The sequence below is a fragment of the Canis lupus genome, chromosome X (genome assembly GCF_003254725.2).
Source record: "Canis lupus dingo isolate Sandy chromosome X, ASM325472v2, whole genome shotgun sequence".
Taxonomy (NCBI): domain Eukaryota; kingdom Metazoa; phylum Chordata; class Mammalia; order Carnivora; family Canidae; genus Canis; species Canis lupus.
Window position 1 is genome coordinate 25,300,486 of NC_064281.1, and position 15,545 is coordinate 25,316,030.

Consider the following 15,545-nt stretch of genomic DNA (forward strand, 5'->3'; position numbering starts at 1 on the left):
GTCTCTGCCTGCCTTTCTCTCTCTCTCTCCCATGAATAAATAAATGAAATCTTTTAAATTTTTTTAAAAAATAAAATGGTGAATAATTGGAGAAAAGGAAGTAAGGAGAAAGAATTTGTATAGATCAGCACTGTCTGGTAGAATTTTTTACGTTGGCAGAAATGTGTTGTATCTGTGGTGTCCAGTGTAGGAGCCACATATGACTGCTGAACACTTGAAATTGTGCATAGTAGAGCAAAAGAACTAGATTGTTCATTTAGTTTGTTTCCTTTAGATTTAAATTTAAATAGCCACGTGTGGCTGTTGGCTTTTGTATTGAACAGCACAGTTAGATACACTTTCTTTCAATTAGGAAAATTCAATGTTTTTAAAAAATCTGTTGAGTAAGTCATTATTGAGAGTCCACTACATTTAAGAAATAACTTTGAATATTCTGGATATTAAAGAAGTAGAATCTGTGCTCCTCCTCTTGGAAATTCATTTGAAAGAGAAGAAAAATACCTATTGGATAATTAATTAACAACTGAAATGTAACCTCTACACATAACCTGTAGACACGACTTGCAGCTGTAAGTAAGGCTACTTTCAACTTTAAGTGTAAGGCAATAAAGAAAATTATAAGTATAGAAATGAAAAGTTAAATATGTGGAGAAGTCTTTAAAAAGAATGGAAAAAGAAAATTATGTGTGACCTAAACTCTGTTTTTATTCTTACCTACCAAAAAAATTGAAATATTAATAGTGCCTTAACAAGGTTTCAAGTAACATTCTGAGCTGTTCTTTATCCATCCTGACACAATCTGGACAGTTTGAGGCCTGTATTTGAATAAATGTCCACAGCCAGCTAAAAACTGTTCATTACTGAAGAACTCAGCAGTTGAAAACGATAACCAAACCTTTTCATAGAAGTTCCAGGGTATTGATAGACTTCTGATTAGTATATTTGAATTTAAATGGAAAACACTTTTTTTTAATCTTCTGATAAAGCTTTATTTTCCAAGAGTTTAACACTTGTTAATGAAGTGCTAACAAGATATTAGTGTGGGTAACAACAGTGTGGTTCCAAATTAGGTTTCTCAGCAGAATCACTTGAGGCTTGTTTTAAAATCTGGATTACAAGGCTCCTCTTGATTCAGGGGTTGCAGTGGGCCTAGAAATCTGTATTCTTCATAAAGTCTCAAAGTGATTTTTATTACCAGGGGGAATGGAACCCAATGCTTGTTAAGAACTACCAAGTTCTTTTATCCATTGCTTTATCTCAGCTAATACTGTAAGACTGGAAAGAACTCAGCACTTCCCTGGTCTAGAGTTATGTTTTCCCATTTCCAGTGTTCTCATTTCCCATCTCATTCCTTCCTATCATACACAAATCCACTTTTCCCCTGCATCATTTGTGTGACTCTCTGCAGTATGGTTGTGTACTCTAGACGTGTGAATGGACTTGAAATTTCACACGAATCTCCTCTAATTTAGACAGAGCTCTTGGAAGTTCAGCAACATTTAGTTATTAATTTATATTGTGATATCTTTTGTACCTTTTGTTGATTATTTGATATTGTTCTGTATTTTGAATAATTAGTGAGTTTTGTCATTAAAGAAGGATGGTCTTGATTACTCTTAGTGTGGATCCATTTTGGCTTCCATCTTCAGTCAGGAACTGAAAGCCAGGGGAGTCTTAGTTCTACCAATTTGGACTTGGAAACTCATTTTATAGAATTCAGAACTTAAGGCCCCATCTCTCTAGATCACAGACACTTGATCTAGACCTCTAGCTTTCAGTCACAAACACCACATCACATCAAAATAATTAAATAAGCATATATCATATGTAGGCCACTTGGTCATTGAATGTTTAGTGGACTAAAGTTTGGAGAAAAATGATATTCTATTTCAAGTGTTCTCTGGCAATCACTGACAAAACCTAAAGGTGGTTCAGATCTAATGGAGGATCTTCATTTCCCTTTATTCTTGCTCTCTGAATATCCTATGCAATTTTCTCCATAGGATTCTTTTTTAAAAGAAGAGTCATTGTCAACAGCTTAAGCAAAGCCCTGCAGTAATCAAAGCAGTAGTATATAGTCATTGGATGAAGAAAAGTGGGGAGGAATAATTTAAAGAGCAGTATTCTTTTCGTGGGGCTGAGTTTCTTTACCCATCTGCAAACTGAAAAGAACTAGGTGGTAGGATTCTGTTGTTCACTTAAGTGGTTGTGTATGCCAAGCTGAAATTTTTTTCAGAGTCCTCCAAAATTGCCTAATAACAAATAAAAAATAGTTTGATAGCAGCAGATGTTCCTGAGTAGTAGAGATCATATTGTTGTTGTTATTGTTTTTCCCTGTGCTTTTCCTATTTTCCTACCTCTCTACAATGATCATTTTGAAGATTAAACATTAATATTTTTGAATAGACTTTTATAATAAAATGGCCAAACCAGTTAGGAGAAACATAAGAATGATTCTCTAAAACAAAACTGGGACTTTGAAAATATGATAACCTGCTTAAATATTAAGATGTTTTTATTTTGTTCTGGGTTTCTTGCTCTACAATGAAAGAATGGTATGTGGTAGCACATAATTATATAACTTGAAGTTGCCTTTCAATCTCAGTGGCTACTCGAAGGATATGTTTTCAACTGAAATGATATTTAGTAAAGTCACAAAGCCCTGCCCCAATTCCCTGATGAAGAATTTTATATTTTAAGATCATATACCTACCCAAATATTATAGAAGGAAGTATTAAAATACTAAAATCTCAATGATGAGGCATTGCTAAAATATATGCTGGAGGCACAGGTTTCAGAAATGGTTATATTTAATATCTTTATTAATTAGCTAGTACATGACTAAAACAATATATTAATGACATTCATGAGTTTTGTTCCACTGGGAGATGAAGGCACTAATGAATACTAAAATTACCCAGGAGAAGCCATAAATATAGCTCTAAATATGTTACCCATATGCTGTTTTTTAAATGCCAGTTATCTTGAGCCACTACCTTGTATCTCTTTTACTTGAAAATGTTTTGAAATATAGCATTTAAGAAAGTAACATGATCAAATCAACACACTTCTAAATTACCTGTGTATATTAAGTCCAAATCATAAGATAAAGGCTGGTTTGTGTTCCAGTTTTTCCCAGGAAATTGCTTTAGTTTTAAAAATTATTGGAACTGTAAAGAGGAAAATGGCTATGTGTTTTCAGCAGTACCCATCTAGACTTCTATAGGTATCTCTGGGTCATAGCTCTAAGCCCCTATCTCCATTCCCTGCCTTTGTTTTTCCCAGATACATCTACTATGTATGCCTCTACATGAACATGGCTTGCTCTGGTTTCTGAAATAATCATTATCAGAGTAGCAGAAAGAATAGCAATAACCTCAGTCCCAATATTCAGAGGGGCCCAGAATTAGGTCTTTTGAAATACGCAGTATCCTATACCACTTAGATGAGTTTTAGACACTTGTATAGCTTCCACATTACTACATTCCTATTCCATTCACACTGTAAAGCCATTTCATAAGATAGGGTTTTCCTGTCTGCTTTCTAGACATTCCCATTCACCACTGAGGCTGAACATGTACCCTGTGCTTATACCTTTTTTGATTAGGTTTCTTACAGTTGTCTGGCTCTAGCCTCTTTCCCTCCTTGGGAGCTTGGGGGCTTAGAAAATATGCATCCAGTCTCCTTTTAGTAGCCTTAATACAGTCTCATTCCTGGGAAATTCAGGGGTGACCTATATTTAACATAACCCTTAGACTGTCTCTACTGATCAGGTGTCTCAAGCAAGGTATAAATGTGGTTGAATCCTATTAACTCTAAGTTGAAGTATTGGAAAAATACCTGAAGAGCTAATATTCTGTGTCACTTACTAAAAGAAATGTCATTGCACTTTAGATATCATCTTTATAGGCATTAAAGTAGATACTTTGTTTTGCTAATGTCCCTGGCCTGTATTCTTGTCCCATCCAAGGACCACTGTACTTTCACCAAAAACAACTTGCACCGAAAACATTCAAGAAGATAAGCTGAGGGTCTGCCAGGAACATTATAGACAGTATCTCTAAAATACTCTGTGTTGAAATCCTGAGACTCAGTGTGAAAAAAAAAAATGGCAGGAGGACATGATTCCCACAGTCAAATATGTTTAAAAAAACTCATTATGTTCCATTATCCCCCTTGGAGTCTCTCAGTACATACTGGTATATTGAGGGTTCTGGGAAGTCTCATGGTAAAAACAAAACCAGAAACTAAAACCTATTCAAACATGATGAGATGAGCACTGGGTGTTCAACTATATGTTGGCAAGTTGAATTTAAATAAAATCTAAAAAATAAAAACTCTTAAAAATCAAACCTATTCACCTTTTCTAAGCCAGCTTACTCTAAAATGATTTGACCTTTTTTTAAAGTAGCACCTAATATTACCTCATAGGCCCTATTTTTGGAAATGCTGTTGTAAACACCATTGCAGCACTGATGGGGAGGTACATTTGATTCCCTGTAACAATGTCTGCGATTCGTGCAGGTGCACTCTACTGTTCCACCCGTCACTGCTGTCATTCCCTCCCCAATAGGTTCCTTGCAGGCCCTCAAACTTGCTTTGCTCTGGGTGCAGTGGTTTGGCAGAGTACCGCCTATATGAACTGAGAATAATATAACTCCAGAAGAGAGGGCTCTCAGAGTCCTACCCCACCCCTGCTGTGAGATCTGGGAGGCTTAAGCAGAATTTCAAGTAACTTCTCCCTCAAGTACATTTGCCAAGCATCTCGTATATAAAAGCAAACAAAACAAAACAAAACAACAGGTCCTGTAACCAACAGGTCTTGTGTTATTTTCTCCTCAGGAGACTCAAGAAGGTGAGGTCCTTAGTCTGAAGGAGCAATTCCACTCTGGCAGACGGAGGGATTCCATACTCTGAGAGGAGTCAAGGTAAGAAATCAGAATGAGGGGTGAGGAAACCACCCCCCAAGAGAGGGGTCCTGCTGCCAACTCTAGGAGGACCCACACAAAGATAGTCATATGAGATGTCCCCTCACTTCCCCTTAAGAGTCTCAGAGAGGTAAAGGCCTTGACATGAAGGGAGATGGCCTCGGGTAAGCAGAGTGAGTGTCTGAGGTGCTGCCAGGAGTCATGGTGAGGGCCCTGAGGGAAACCTGGAATGTCAAACTGTCCTTGAAGTTACTTTGGAATTGTGGGGAAACCAGAGAGAAATCCCCTGGGGCAGGGATGGAATATATCTGTGTTCTTGTCCTGGTGTAAGTGAACACAGTGTGCAAATTGGATGTTTTAATCACATTGTCTCCAGGGAATTTTTGAGAAATAAAGGTGATTCTCCCTTGAAGTGAGATGTTAAGAAGCTACCAGGCACTCTTTGTACCTGGCTGGCATGGTCAGAGCCCACTCCATCAAAAGGGCATTCAACTGAAGTTACCATGTTAGTTTGGCAAATTCTAGGCAAATTCAAGGTTTTTTTTAGTGTAGGTTAAATTAATGAAAACAAGGGTGGTTTAGATGGACAAGCCCCTGGGAGGGTGGGATATTGTTGATCCTTGACACAAATTTTAGGAGCCTTGTGTTGCATCTAACTGGGAAACTGTACCTTTTGCCTATATTGAATGATTTATCATGTAATAGGGAAATATATAGTTTTCCTTGCTAATCAGCATTTCGACTGGTTGGATTTTCTTCATTCCAGAGCACTACATATTTGCTGACAGTTGCTGGATTAAAAAAAAATATCCTGGATGGTATCACTGTGGTTCAAATTCATCATACTGATAAGTGCCATGTTGAATTGTCAATCAGCCAGGTATCATGCCAGGCACTTAACACATATTAACTACAGTCCACCATCCTTTAAGACAGAGCTTACCAAACCCACTTCACAGATGCAGAGTCTGATACTCACGAAGTTTAGTAATGTGTATGAATTTGCACAGGTATTAAGGGGCAGGGTTGAAACTAGACCCCTAGTCTGGACTAGTCTAGAGCCCACCTTAGTCTCTTAATTCAATTTCACCCTTCTAAAGAATGTATTGGGGTGCCTGGGTGGCTCAGTCATTAACTGTCTGCCTTTGGCTCAGGTCATGGTCCCAGAGTCCTAGGATCAGGCCTGCATTGGGCTCCCTGCTCAGTGGAGAGCCTGCTTCTCCCTCTCCCTCTGCTTGTATTCTCTCTCTCTCTCTCTCAAATAAATAAAATCCTTTAAAAATGTATCTTAGGCAATCAAAAGGAGGACTCTGTGCTCATACTACTGGGTTGGAATATATTCCTAGAGCAGTATGAATACCAAAATAAGTGAGAGGCATGAATAAAGAAAAGAATACATGGTGATAATATGATCATTTACACATGAAATGTCAGATAACCTTGAAATATGAGGAACTCATAAAATCATCCTGGACAATTCCTTCCCCATACAGTATAAATTTATCAGAAAAGAATTTACATGAGCCTCAGTCTGGCTGATGAAGAAAGGGAAAATATCAGCACGTTTCCCCCCTAACAACCCATCACCTTCCTGGGACTCCTGCCTTGTGCTTTAGCTTCCTCATCTCACATCACTCCTAGGACAGGGATCAAGGTTTGCGGAGGGTAAACTGCTCAGGTGTCGGTAAGGATGTACCATCTCCAAGAAAGCCTTTAATCCAAGAGTCAGGAACCTAGATGAAAAGCCCAATGTTAGAGGCCTTGGGAGACCAATATCCCAGAATGTAGGCGATCACACATAGGCTTCCACCTGCTTTCAGACTTAGAGGGCTTCAGACAGCATTGTCAGGTTGAGCATGCTCTCATTTATTCTTCAGGCCTCTCAAGGACTTAAGAGCTTCGGCCAAAGAACAATGTCAGGTCAGTAGAAGGAGGAGTCCCAGCCCCTGATAGATATAAAGGAATTATAGAAGGACTCAGCCAGAACAATGGGATTCCAGAAAGTCTGATTTGGGTCCTCTACTATAGGAGAACAGACATACTCTTTTGGACGTGGCTAATTCTGAGTTCTAATTCAGAGGTCCCCAGAAATCAAAGTTCCCCTGTGTACTTTGATTTGATGGATGCAGCTTCAGGGCAGTAGAAAGAGGAGTCCCAAGAACTCTGAATAAGAATGAGGGAATCAGGGCAGCCCGGGTGGCTGAGCGGTTTAGCGCCGCCTTAGGCCCAGGGCCTGATCCTGGAGACCCGGGATCGAGTTCCGCGTCAGGCTCCCTGCATAGAACCCGCTTCTCCCTCTGCCTGTGCCTGTTCCTCTCTCTCTCTCTCTCTCTCAAGTAAATAAATAAATAGATAAATAAATAAATAAAATCTTAAAAAAAAAAAGAATGAGGGAATCTCTCACCCTAGAATGGAGGATCCAGACAAATTTCCCCCAGCTGTTGGCTCTGGGCTGCCCAGGACAGAGTCGTGAGGTAGAAGAACCCCCACCTGCCCCCAGTCTCGCTGGAGTGTCTCACATAGGTGGGGACAGCTCTAGATTTGCAGACCTTAAGAAGAGTCACAATAAGGACCCTGATTGTTCAGTAGGGATCATCCTACCAGCAGAGGGTATCAAACAGAGCCCCATCGTATTCCAAGCCCTAGGGGGCCTCCAAAGAGCTAGCACTGACTCCACCTGTGGGATCTCAGGGAGTATAAAAGCCCTTGGTCTGAAAAGGAAAGCCCCAGTTCTGCCAAGGGCAGAGTCTTGGCCTTAATTGAAGATGAGGACCCTGAGTGCTGATGAGGGGACAACTTCCTTTTTTAAAAAAGGCCTTCTAAAAAATAAATAAATAAAATAAAATAAGATAAAATAAAATAGGGGATCCCTGGGTGGCGCAGCGGTTTGGCGCCTGCCTTTGGCCCTGGGCGCGATCTTGAAGACCCGGGATCGAATCCCACATCGGGCTCCAGGTTCATGGAGCCTGCTTCTCCCTCTGCCTGTCTCTCTGCCTCTCTCTCTCTGTGACTATCATAAATAAATAAAAATTAAAAAATGATAATAATAAAATAAAATAAAAAAGGCCTTCTAGGGGGTACCTGGGTCGCTCAGGCCATTAAGCGTGAGATTCTAGATCTCAGCTCCTGTCATGATCTCAGGGTAGTGAGATCTAGGCCTGCGTGGGGCTCTGCCCTGGGAACAGAGCCTGCTTAAGATGCTCTCTCTTCCTCTCCCTCTGCCGCTTCCCACGGCACCTCTCATGCTAAAAAAAAAAAAAAAAAAAAAACCAAACCCACAGAATGCCTCCAAGAGCCCTGCTCCTGCTTTCAGGCTTCTGTGGCCCAGGAAGGAGTAGCCAGGAGAATAGCAAGAGGACTGGGGAGGCTGGGGGCTCTGGGCGCTGGCAGGCCCGGGCCAGCAGAGAGAGAAGCCCAGGCCCAGAGAGACGCGGTGAGGACCTGCGTGAGGAGCCCTAAGCAGTGAAGTCGCACAGAGCCCCGCCTCTGCTTTCAATCCTTGGAGACCCTGGACCGCGGCCAACACCGGATGCGGTTCACCCGACTTCCGTTCTGGGTGGGGCTTCCACCGCCGGGCGCCATATTTGTGCGCTTGGCGGGAGCCGGATTCCCGGGACTGATCTGAATTCAAGGTAAGAACTCTGAGGGGGAACCGAAGAGATTCCTCCTCCCCCCTCGGCCTCCCATAATAAAGTTGGGTCCCTGAACCTGACCCTTCGGTTTGGCTCAGGGAGGTCCCAGCGGCCTATAAGGCCAAATTTGGCCTAGAAAGGCTCACAGACAAGGCCTTGGTCTGTGGGAGTAGCCCCGATTCTACACACGGAGGGGAACTAGGGCCTGACTGGATTGAGATTAGGGCCCCGAGTACAATGAGTAAACCTTTACGTAACAGAAGGGGCCATACTAGGAAGCCCCCATGCACTCTGCCCTGGGAGGTTCCCAGAAGGGTAGACAGACGTCAAGAGAGCTGATTTCCCTTCTAGCAACTAAGGGAATTGAGGGTTACACTAGACAACTCCCAAACTCAGCAAAGCGGGCCCTGGGCAGAACTGGCAGGCTGAGGTGCCTCCTCATTTTCACTGGAGGTGATTTCAGGGAGGGGAGGGCCTTGGTCTCGTGGAATAAGCCCCACTCAGCAAAAGGGACCCAGTCCCCAACAGGAGTCAAGGTTGTGATACTAAGTGAGGATGGAGGACTCTTCCCAAAAAGAAGGGGGCCACATAAAGGCCTAGTCCTGTTTTCATACCTGGGATACTTGGGCATGGTAACATGATACCTTATACTCACTTCTTCCCAGAACATGTCCGGGAGGTGATGGGCCAGGTCAAAGCAGGCAGCCTCAGGCCAGCAGAGATAGGATTTGAGGTTATGCCAGGTGGCATAGTGAGGACCTTGAGAACTCTGGGCATGTCCCATGCCATATCATTGGAGCCCCAAAGCATCCTGCCTATTATCAGGCCTGGGAAGCCTCAAGGATAGATGTCAGGCAGAGGTGTTCATCAGTTCCCATTCCATGGTAACAGGACAGTGAGGGTCTTGGGCCAAGGGGAGTGGTTCTAGGCCAGCAGAGGAAGAAATCTTAGACCCTACCATGAGTCAGATTTAGACCTTGAGTGGGGATCCTATAGGGGATCACCTGCCATAGGACATTAGTTTTCCTGCAATAGCTTTTACCCTTGGGGGACCATGTTTGGTTAGATAAGGTGGTCTTCATTCTTCTTATTGGGACTTAGGAAAGTTGGCTCTTGCTATGAGGACATTAGCACTAATTCAAAAAAAAAGTGGAGCTTCTCTACCAGGAGCCAAATTGAGGAACCTGAGTGAGGAATCAAGGGTTCATCCTATCCTAAATAGAGGAGACATCGAAGTGCCCATCTTAACCCTTTGATTTCATCCCAGGAACTCAGAGGGAAGGGCTGTCAGGTTGAACATCTGCCTCACTTCTTTATATCAGTTATAAAGGCAATGGTATTATTAGTCTGAAGGTGCAGCCACCAGTCAACAGAGGGGAGTGGTGTTAAACCTTTCAAGGAGCCACAATGAGGACCCTAAATGATGCTGAGGATCCCAGTGAAGTCAGGCCAGAGAGGACCTTCTTGAGTTCACAGTACTGGATATCCCCTAGCAGGGAGGTAGACCGAGGCACCCCTTTAGTTCCTTCTCCTGGGTCCCAGGGAGCTTTGAGGTGTCAACTTTATAGTAGCAAAGGGGAGAGTTCCCAGCTCTGCCAAGAGTTGACATAATACTAAAGATAAACTGAGAAGACCCAGCATGCCAGAACACAGGGGGCCTCACAGCAAACACCTGCTCTCACCTGAGTAAACCCAAGGCAGGGCTAGTAGGATGCAAATAAGACTCACTTTGAGGGTTTTGTGGTTCCTTTCTGGGATTTTTAGAGGACAGGCTGACCAAGAGAATGGGAGCCTTTGTAGGGTCCTAGAACAGCACCCTCAAGGATGCTTCAGAGGTGGCCTTTAATAAAGCCAAAGTGTGTGTGGTGGGGGGGTGCCTGGGTAGCTCAGTTGGTTAAACATCTGTCTTCAGTTCCGGTCATGGTCCTGGGGTCCTGGGATAGAGCCCCTCAGTGGGGAGTCTGCTTCTCTCTCTACCCTGCCCCTCCCCCTGCTTGTGCGCACGCTCTCTTGCTCTCTCTCTCTCTAAGTAAATAAAATATTTAAAAAATAATAAAGCCAAAGTAGAATCTACCTGTTGAAGGTGATAGCACCATCTTATTCTCCCTCCTGCAGGTGCACAAATCACCTGTCTCACACTCTTGCGTGCCATCCCTGATCACAGCCATTATGCCTCGTGGTCAGAAGAGTAAGCTCCGTGCTCGTGAGAAACGCCGCCGTAACAGAGATGAGACCCAAGGTCTCCAGAGTGCTCAGGCCACCACAGCAGAGGAGGAAGAGACCACTCCTTCCACCTCTTCTGTTTTAGGGAATGTTCCCCCAAGCTCCCCTGTTGCTAGCACTTCCCAGGAGCCTCAGGAAGCCCCAACCACCACCAGGGCTGTTGCAGGTGGTTCACGCCGCAGATCTAATGCAGGTGCCAAGAGCCAGGTTGAGGGAGGTAAACATTCCTCCCAGGCCTCAACTTCCACTGCGAGTGCTCCCAAAGATCCTCTAACCGGGAAGGTGGGGTTGTTGGTGCAGTTCATGCTGTATAAGTATAAATTGAAGGAGCCCATTAAAAAAGCAGAGATGCTGAAGATCATCAACAAAAGGTACAGGGAGCATTTCCCTGAAATCTTCAAGAGAACCTCTGAGCGCATGGAGCTGGTCTTTGGCCTAGAATTAAAGGAAATCAAGCCTGGTGGTCACTCCTATACCCTCATGAGCACCCTAAACCTCACCAGTGATAGCGATGTGAGCAATGGCTGGGGCTTTCCTAAGAATGGGCTTCTTATGCCTCTCCTGGGTGTGATCTTCTTGAATGGCAACTGCACTTCTGAAGAAGGTATCTGGGAATTCCTGAATATCTTGGGCATCTATGATGGAAAGAGGCACTTCATCTTTGGGGAGCCAAGGAAGCTCATCACCCAAGATTTGGTGCAGGAAAAGTACCTGGAATACCGCCAGGTGTCCGGTAGTGATCCTCCACGCTACGAGTTCCTGTGGGGCCCGAGAGCCCATGCCGAGACCAGCAAGATGAAAGTCCTAGAGTTTTTGGCGAAGGTCCATGATACCGTCCCCAGTGTGTTCCTGCCCCATTATGAAGAGGCTCTGCGAGATGAGGAAGAGCGAGCCCAGGCCAGAGCCACGGCTAAGGCTGCCTCTGCTACCAAGGCCAGTGCACATTCCAGGGCCACATCCAGCCACTCCACTCCTCCCTAGAGAGGGCTGAGTCAGATTCTTCACTTTGTGGTTGGAAAGGCCTGTTACCTAGTGTTCCTGATATACATACATAACTTGCTAGCTTTGTTTTTGTTTTTCAAGCAGTGTTATTTTCAACAGAAAGTTTATTTAGATTCAGAATATAAATTTATGAAGGATATGGATCACACATTTATTGCTGTTTATCAGGTTTAGGAGTAAGAGTTTTATTTTTTTGAAATAGAGATTGGAAATCCTTAAATCACTTTTGTGATCCAGAATAAGCTAACATGGCTCTAGGATAGGAATATCCTTAGATATTTGAAAGAGTTCCACACTAAAATAGTTGGGAACAGAAGATGGATGGATGGATGGATGGATGGATGGATGGATGGATAGATAGATAGAGTAAAAATTGGTTAATTCTTGGTTTGCTTTACTTTCTGTAAACTTAAAAGACATATACCTGAATTTGTTTATGTTTGTCAAGAATGTTTGAGAATATAGGGCACCCTGGGTGGCTCAGTGGTTTAGCACTGCCTTCAGCCCAGGGCGTGATCCTAGAGACCCGGGTTCGAGTCCCATGTCAGGCTTCCTGCATGGAGCCTGCTTCTCCCTCTGCCTGTGTCTCTGCCTCTCTCTCTATCTGTTTCTCGAATAAATAAATAAAATCTTTTTAAAAAATGTTTGAGAATATAAATTATAGTGAATCAGACCTATTTACTTGTGTCTCTTATTTTAAACAGACATTGAGCATCTGTTCTTGGGAAGTCTTCATCCTTGTACTGGGGATATTTAGTCAAAGAAGACCCAGACTCTGCCCATGCAATTATAGATTCTAAGAGCAGCTGTCCTTATGGAAGAGGGTGAGATAGTACTTCATAAAGAACAAGTGAAAAGCATGGTAAAGAGGAGGCGAGGAGAACATACTACTTAGTTTTCATTCCTAAGGAGAATTTTGGGTGATTGGGAGGTTTTCTTGGCCAGAGCACTGCATATTCTTCAACATGTCTTAGATGTAAAAATAAACAACAAAAAAACCCTCAGCTACATAGATGATAATGTCTGAGGTCAAAATAATCACAGTAATTGCCATTCCTTAATGTCTAAGCACAAGACAGGCCCAGCAACAGATGCTTTCTGTACATTACACACACTCCACCAGTCCTACAAGATAGGGCTTATCAAACCTACTTCATAGAGAAGAGCCTGAGGCTCATAGAGTTAGAGTTTGACAATGTGCCAGAATTCATAGGGCTAGGGCATGAGAAGGTGGACTAGATGATTATAGAGCCCACACTGTTTTACTATTCCCACCCTGGACACAGCCTGTGTTTCTTATTTAAGATTTAGTTTCAGTACTTCAAGATTTGTCTTAGGTGATCAAAAGAATGGCTTTGTATCCAAACTCCTGAATTGAAATATATAGCCAGAGCAAAAAGAATACCAAAATAATTGAAAAGTATAAATAAATGATGAGATTAGGTGACAGTGTGACCATCTACATTTGCATTATTAAATAACCTCAAAAGATTAGGAGCTCACAAAATCAGTCTGGACAATCTGTTACCCATGGAAAGTAAATCTACCAGAATAGAAGTTACATGAGAATCTTTACCTGGCTGTGAATGGAAGGAATAGATCAATATATTTTTTCCCCTGACAGCCCCACACCACCTGGCCTGGAATTCCTGCCTTGTGCTACAGCTTCCCCATTTCATATCACTCCCAGGATAAAGATGCATTCTCTACAAGGTTTGCAACGCATAAAGTGCTCCAGAGTTTGCAGAGCTGTGGAATTTGCCAGGAAGCCATAAGTCCTAGAGACAAAAAAAAAAAATAAAAAATAAAAAAAATTTAAAAAAAAGGTGAGGGCCCCATGTAGAAGGAGGATTGGAGAGACTAACACCGCAGAACACAGGGGGTGCCAGGGGCTTCAAACCCATCTGTTCTTAAACATGGAGGGTCTCAGACACAGTTTTCAAGATGAGCATACCCTCACTTATTCTTAAGGCTTCTCACTGCCATAAGAGCATTCATCTAAGGGCAGAGTTCTCAGGTCACTAGAGAAAAGAGTATCAGTCTATCAGAAATTATGGAGATAGACCTGAAAGAGGATGAAGAAATGACCCAGCCAGGACAGTGCAATCCCATAAAAATCCTGTCCCAATAGTCAGCTCAGTGAGTTCAGAGACTTTTGGCTGCTTGTGGCTAACACTGACTTTCAACTGAGGTCCCAGGAAGATGAGGCCTTTGTCTGAGGGCTATATCCTCAGATCAGCAGAGAGGGTGGAGGCCCAGGAAAAGGGAAGGCTCCAAGTAAAGACACTGTGTGTTGACATGGGGATCACCCAACCCACAGCTGACGGGGCTACAACTAACCCCTTTTCTACTCTTAGCCTGGGAGGCACAGGCAAGAGCTGACAGGCTCAAGTGCCCCCCGACTTCTGCCTGGAGCATCTCAAGGAGATGAGGACCTTGGTTTACAAGCTGGTTGTTCAGAAGTAGAATCCCAGTTCTTACAGTGTCAAGGTAAGAATCCTATATGAGGGGGCATCTGGATGGCTCAGTCGGTTAAGAGTCCAACTTGGTTTCAGCTCACGCCATGATCTCATGGTCATGGAATTGAGCTCCATGCTCAGTGGGGAGTCTTCTTGAAGATTCTCTCCTTCAGCCCCTCCCCTACCTCGCATGCTCATCCTCTCTCTAAAATAAGTAAATACATCTTTCAAAAAAAGAATATGGGAGCCTGGGTGGCTCAGTCTGTTAGGCGTCTGCCTTTCACTCAGGTCATGATCCCAGGGTCCTGGCATCAAGTCTCAAGTTGGGCTCCCTGCTCGGAGGAAGGAGCCTGCTCCTTCCTCTCCCTCTGCCCTTCCCCACCTGCTCATGTTCTCTCTCTGTCTCCTTTCTCTCTCTCTCTCTCTCATACCCTCTCTCTCTCTAATAAATAAAAACTTTAAAAATTAAAAAGGAATCGTGTAAGAGGGATGAGGCAACCAACTACTCCATTCCAGATATATTATGATATGCCAGAGCAATAATAGTACTATAATAAATACGAGGTATGAATAAAGGGAAAAAAGAAATATTTGCAGGCTATAGGATCATCTACATATGTGATTTCAGAAAAGATCAGGAGCTCAAAAAAATTATCTGACTCAGCCACTTCCTTATAAAAAATAAATGTGAAGGGGGAGGGGCAAGATGGCGGAAGAGTAGGGTCCCCAAATCACCTGTCCCCACCAAATTACCTAGATAACCTTCCAATCATCCTGAAAATCTACGAATTCGGCCTGAGATTTAAAGAGAGAACAGCTGAAATGCTACCGTGAGAAGAGTTCGTGCTTCTATCAAGGTAGGAAGACGGGGGGGGGAAAAGAAATAAAGAAACAAAAGGCCTCCAAAGGGGAGGGACCCAGCGAGGAGCCGGGCTAAGGCCGGGGCGAGTGTCCCCAGGACAGGAGAGCCCCGTCTGGGAGAAGCAGGAGCCGCACCAACCTTCCTGGGCAGAAAGGCGCCCGCAGGGAGTTAGAGCAGGACCCCAGGAGGGCGGGGATGCCCTCAGGCTCCCTGGGACACTAACAGACACCTGCGCGCCCAGGAGAGTGCATCGGGCTCCCTAAAGGGCTGCAGGGTGCACACATTGACCCGGGAGCAGATAGGAGGGGCTGGGGCGGCGGCCCTGCCCCGGAGCCTCCAGGCCCCTGCAGAGGAGAGCTCCGGAGTTCCTGCGGGGGTGACTCCAGGGCTCCAGAGCTGGCCCCGCCACTGGAGTTGTTCCTCCTGGGGCCTAACGGG

General features: G+C 43.8%; 2 protein-coding genes across 2 annotated transcripts in view; both read left to right on the top strand.

Moving 5' to 3' along the window:
* The first annotated feature begins 8,433 nt into the window (after nucleotides 1–8,433).
* Nucleotides 8,434–15,545, top strand: part of LOC112654639 (melanoma-associated antigen B1-like) — a 43,815-nt gene continuing 36,703 nt past the window's right edge. The window contains exon 1 of the mRNA XM_049107543.1: nucleotides 8,434–8,561. The gene's annotated coding sequence lies outside the window, so the exon portion shown is untranslated. The remainder of the gene's footprint in view (nucleotides 8,562–15,545) is intronic.
* On the top strand, nucleotides 8,461–12,422 carry LOC112654628 (melanoma-associated antigen B2-like). The gene is made up of 2 exons (XM_025439213.3): nucleotides 8,461–8,561; nucleotides 10,677–12,422. The coding sequence occupies exon 2, from the start codon at nucleotides 10,731–10,733 to the stop codon at nucleotides 11,763–11,765; it is 1,035 nt and encodes a 344-aa protein (XP_025294998.3). The 5' UTR covers nucleotides 8,461–8,561; nucleotides 10,677–10,730; the 3' UTR covers nucleotides 11,766–12,422.

Bases quoted from the DNA above. Each gene is read 5' to 3' on its own strand.
- LOC112654628 (XM_025439213.3), top strand. From the start codon at position 10,731: ATGCCTCGTGGTCAGAAGAGTAAGCTCCGTGCTCGTGAGAAACGCCGC.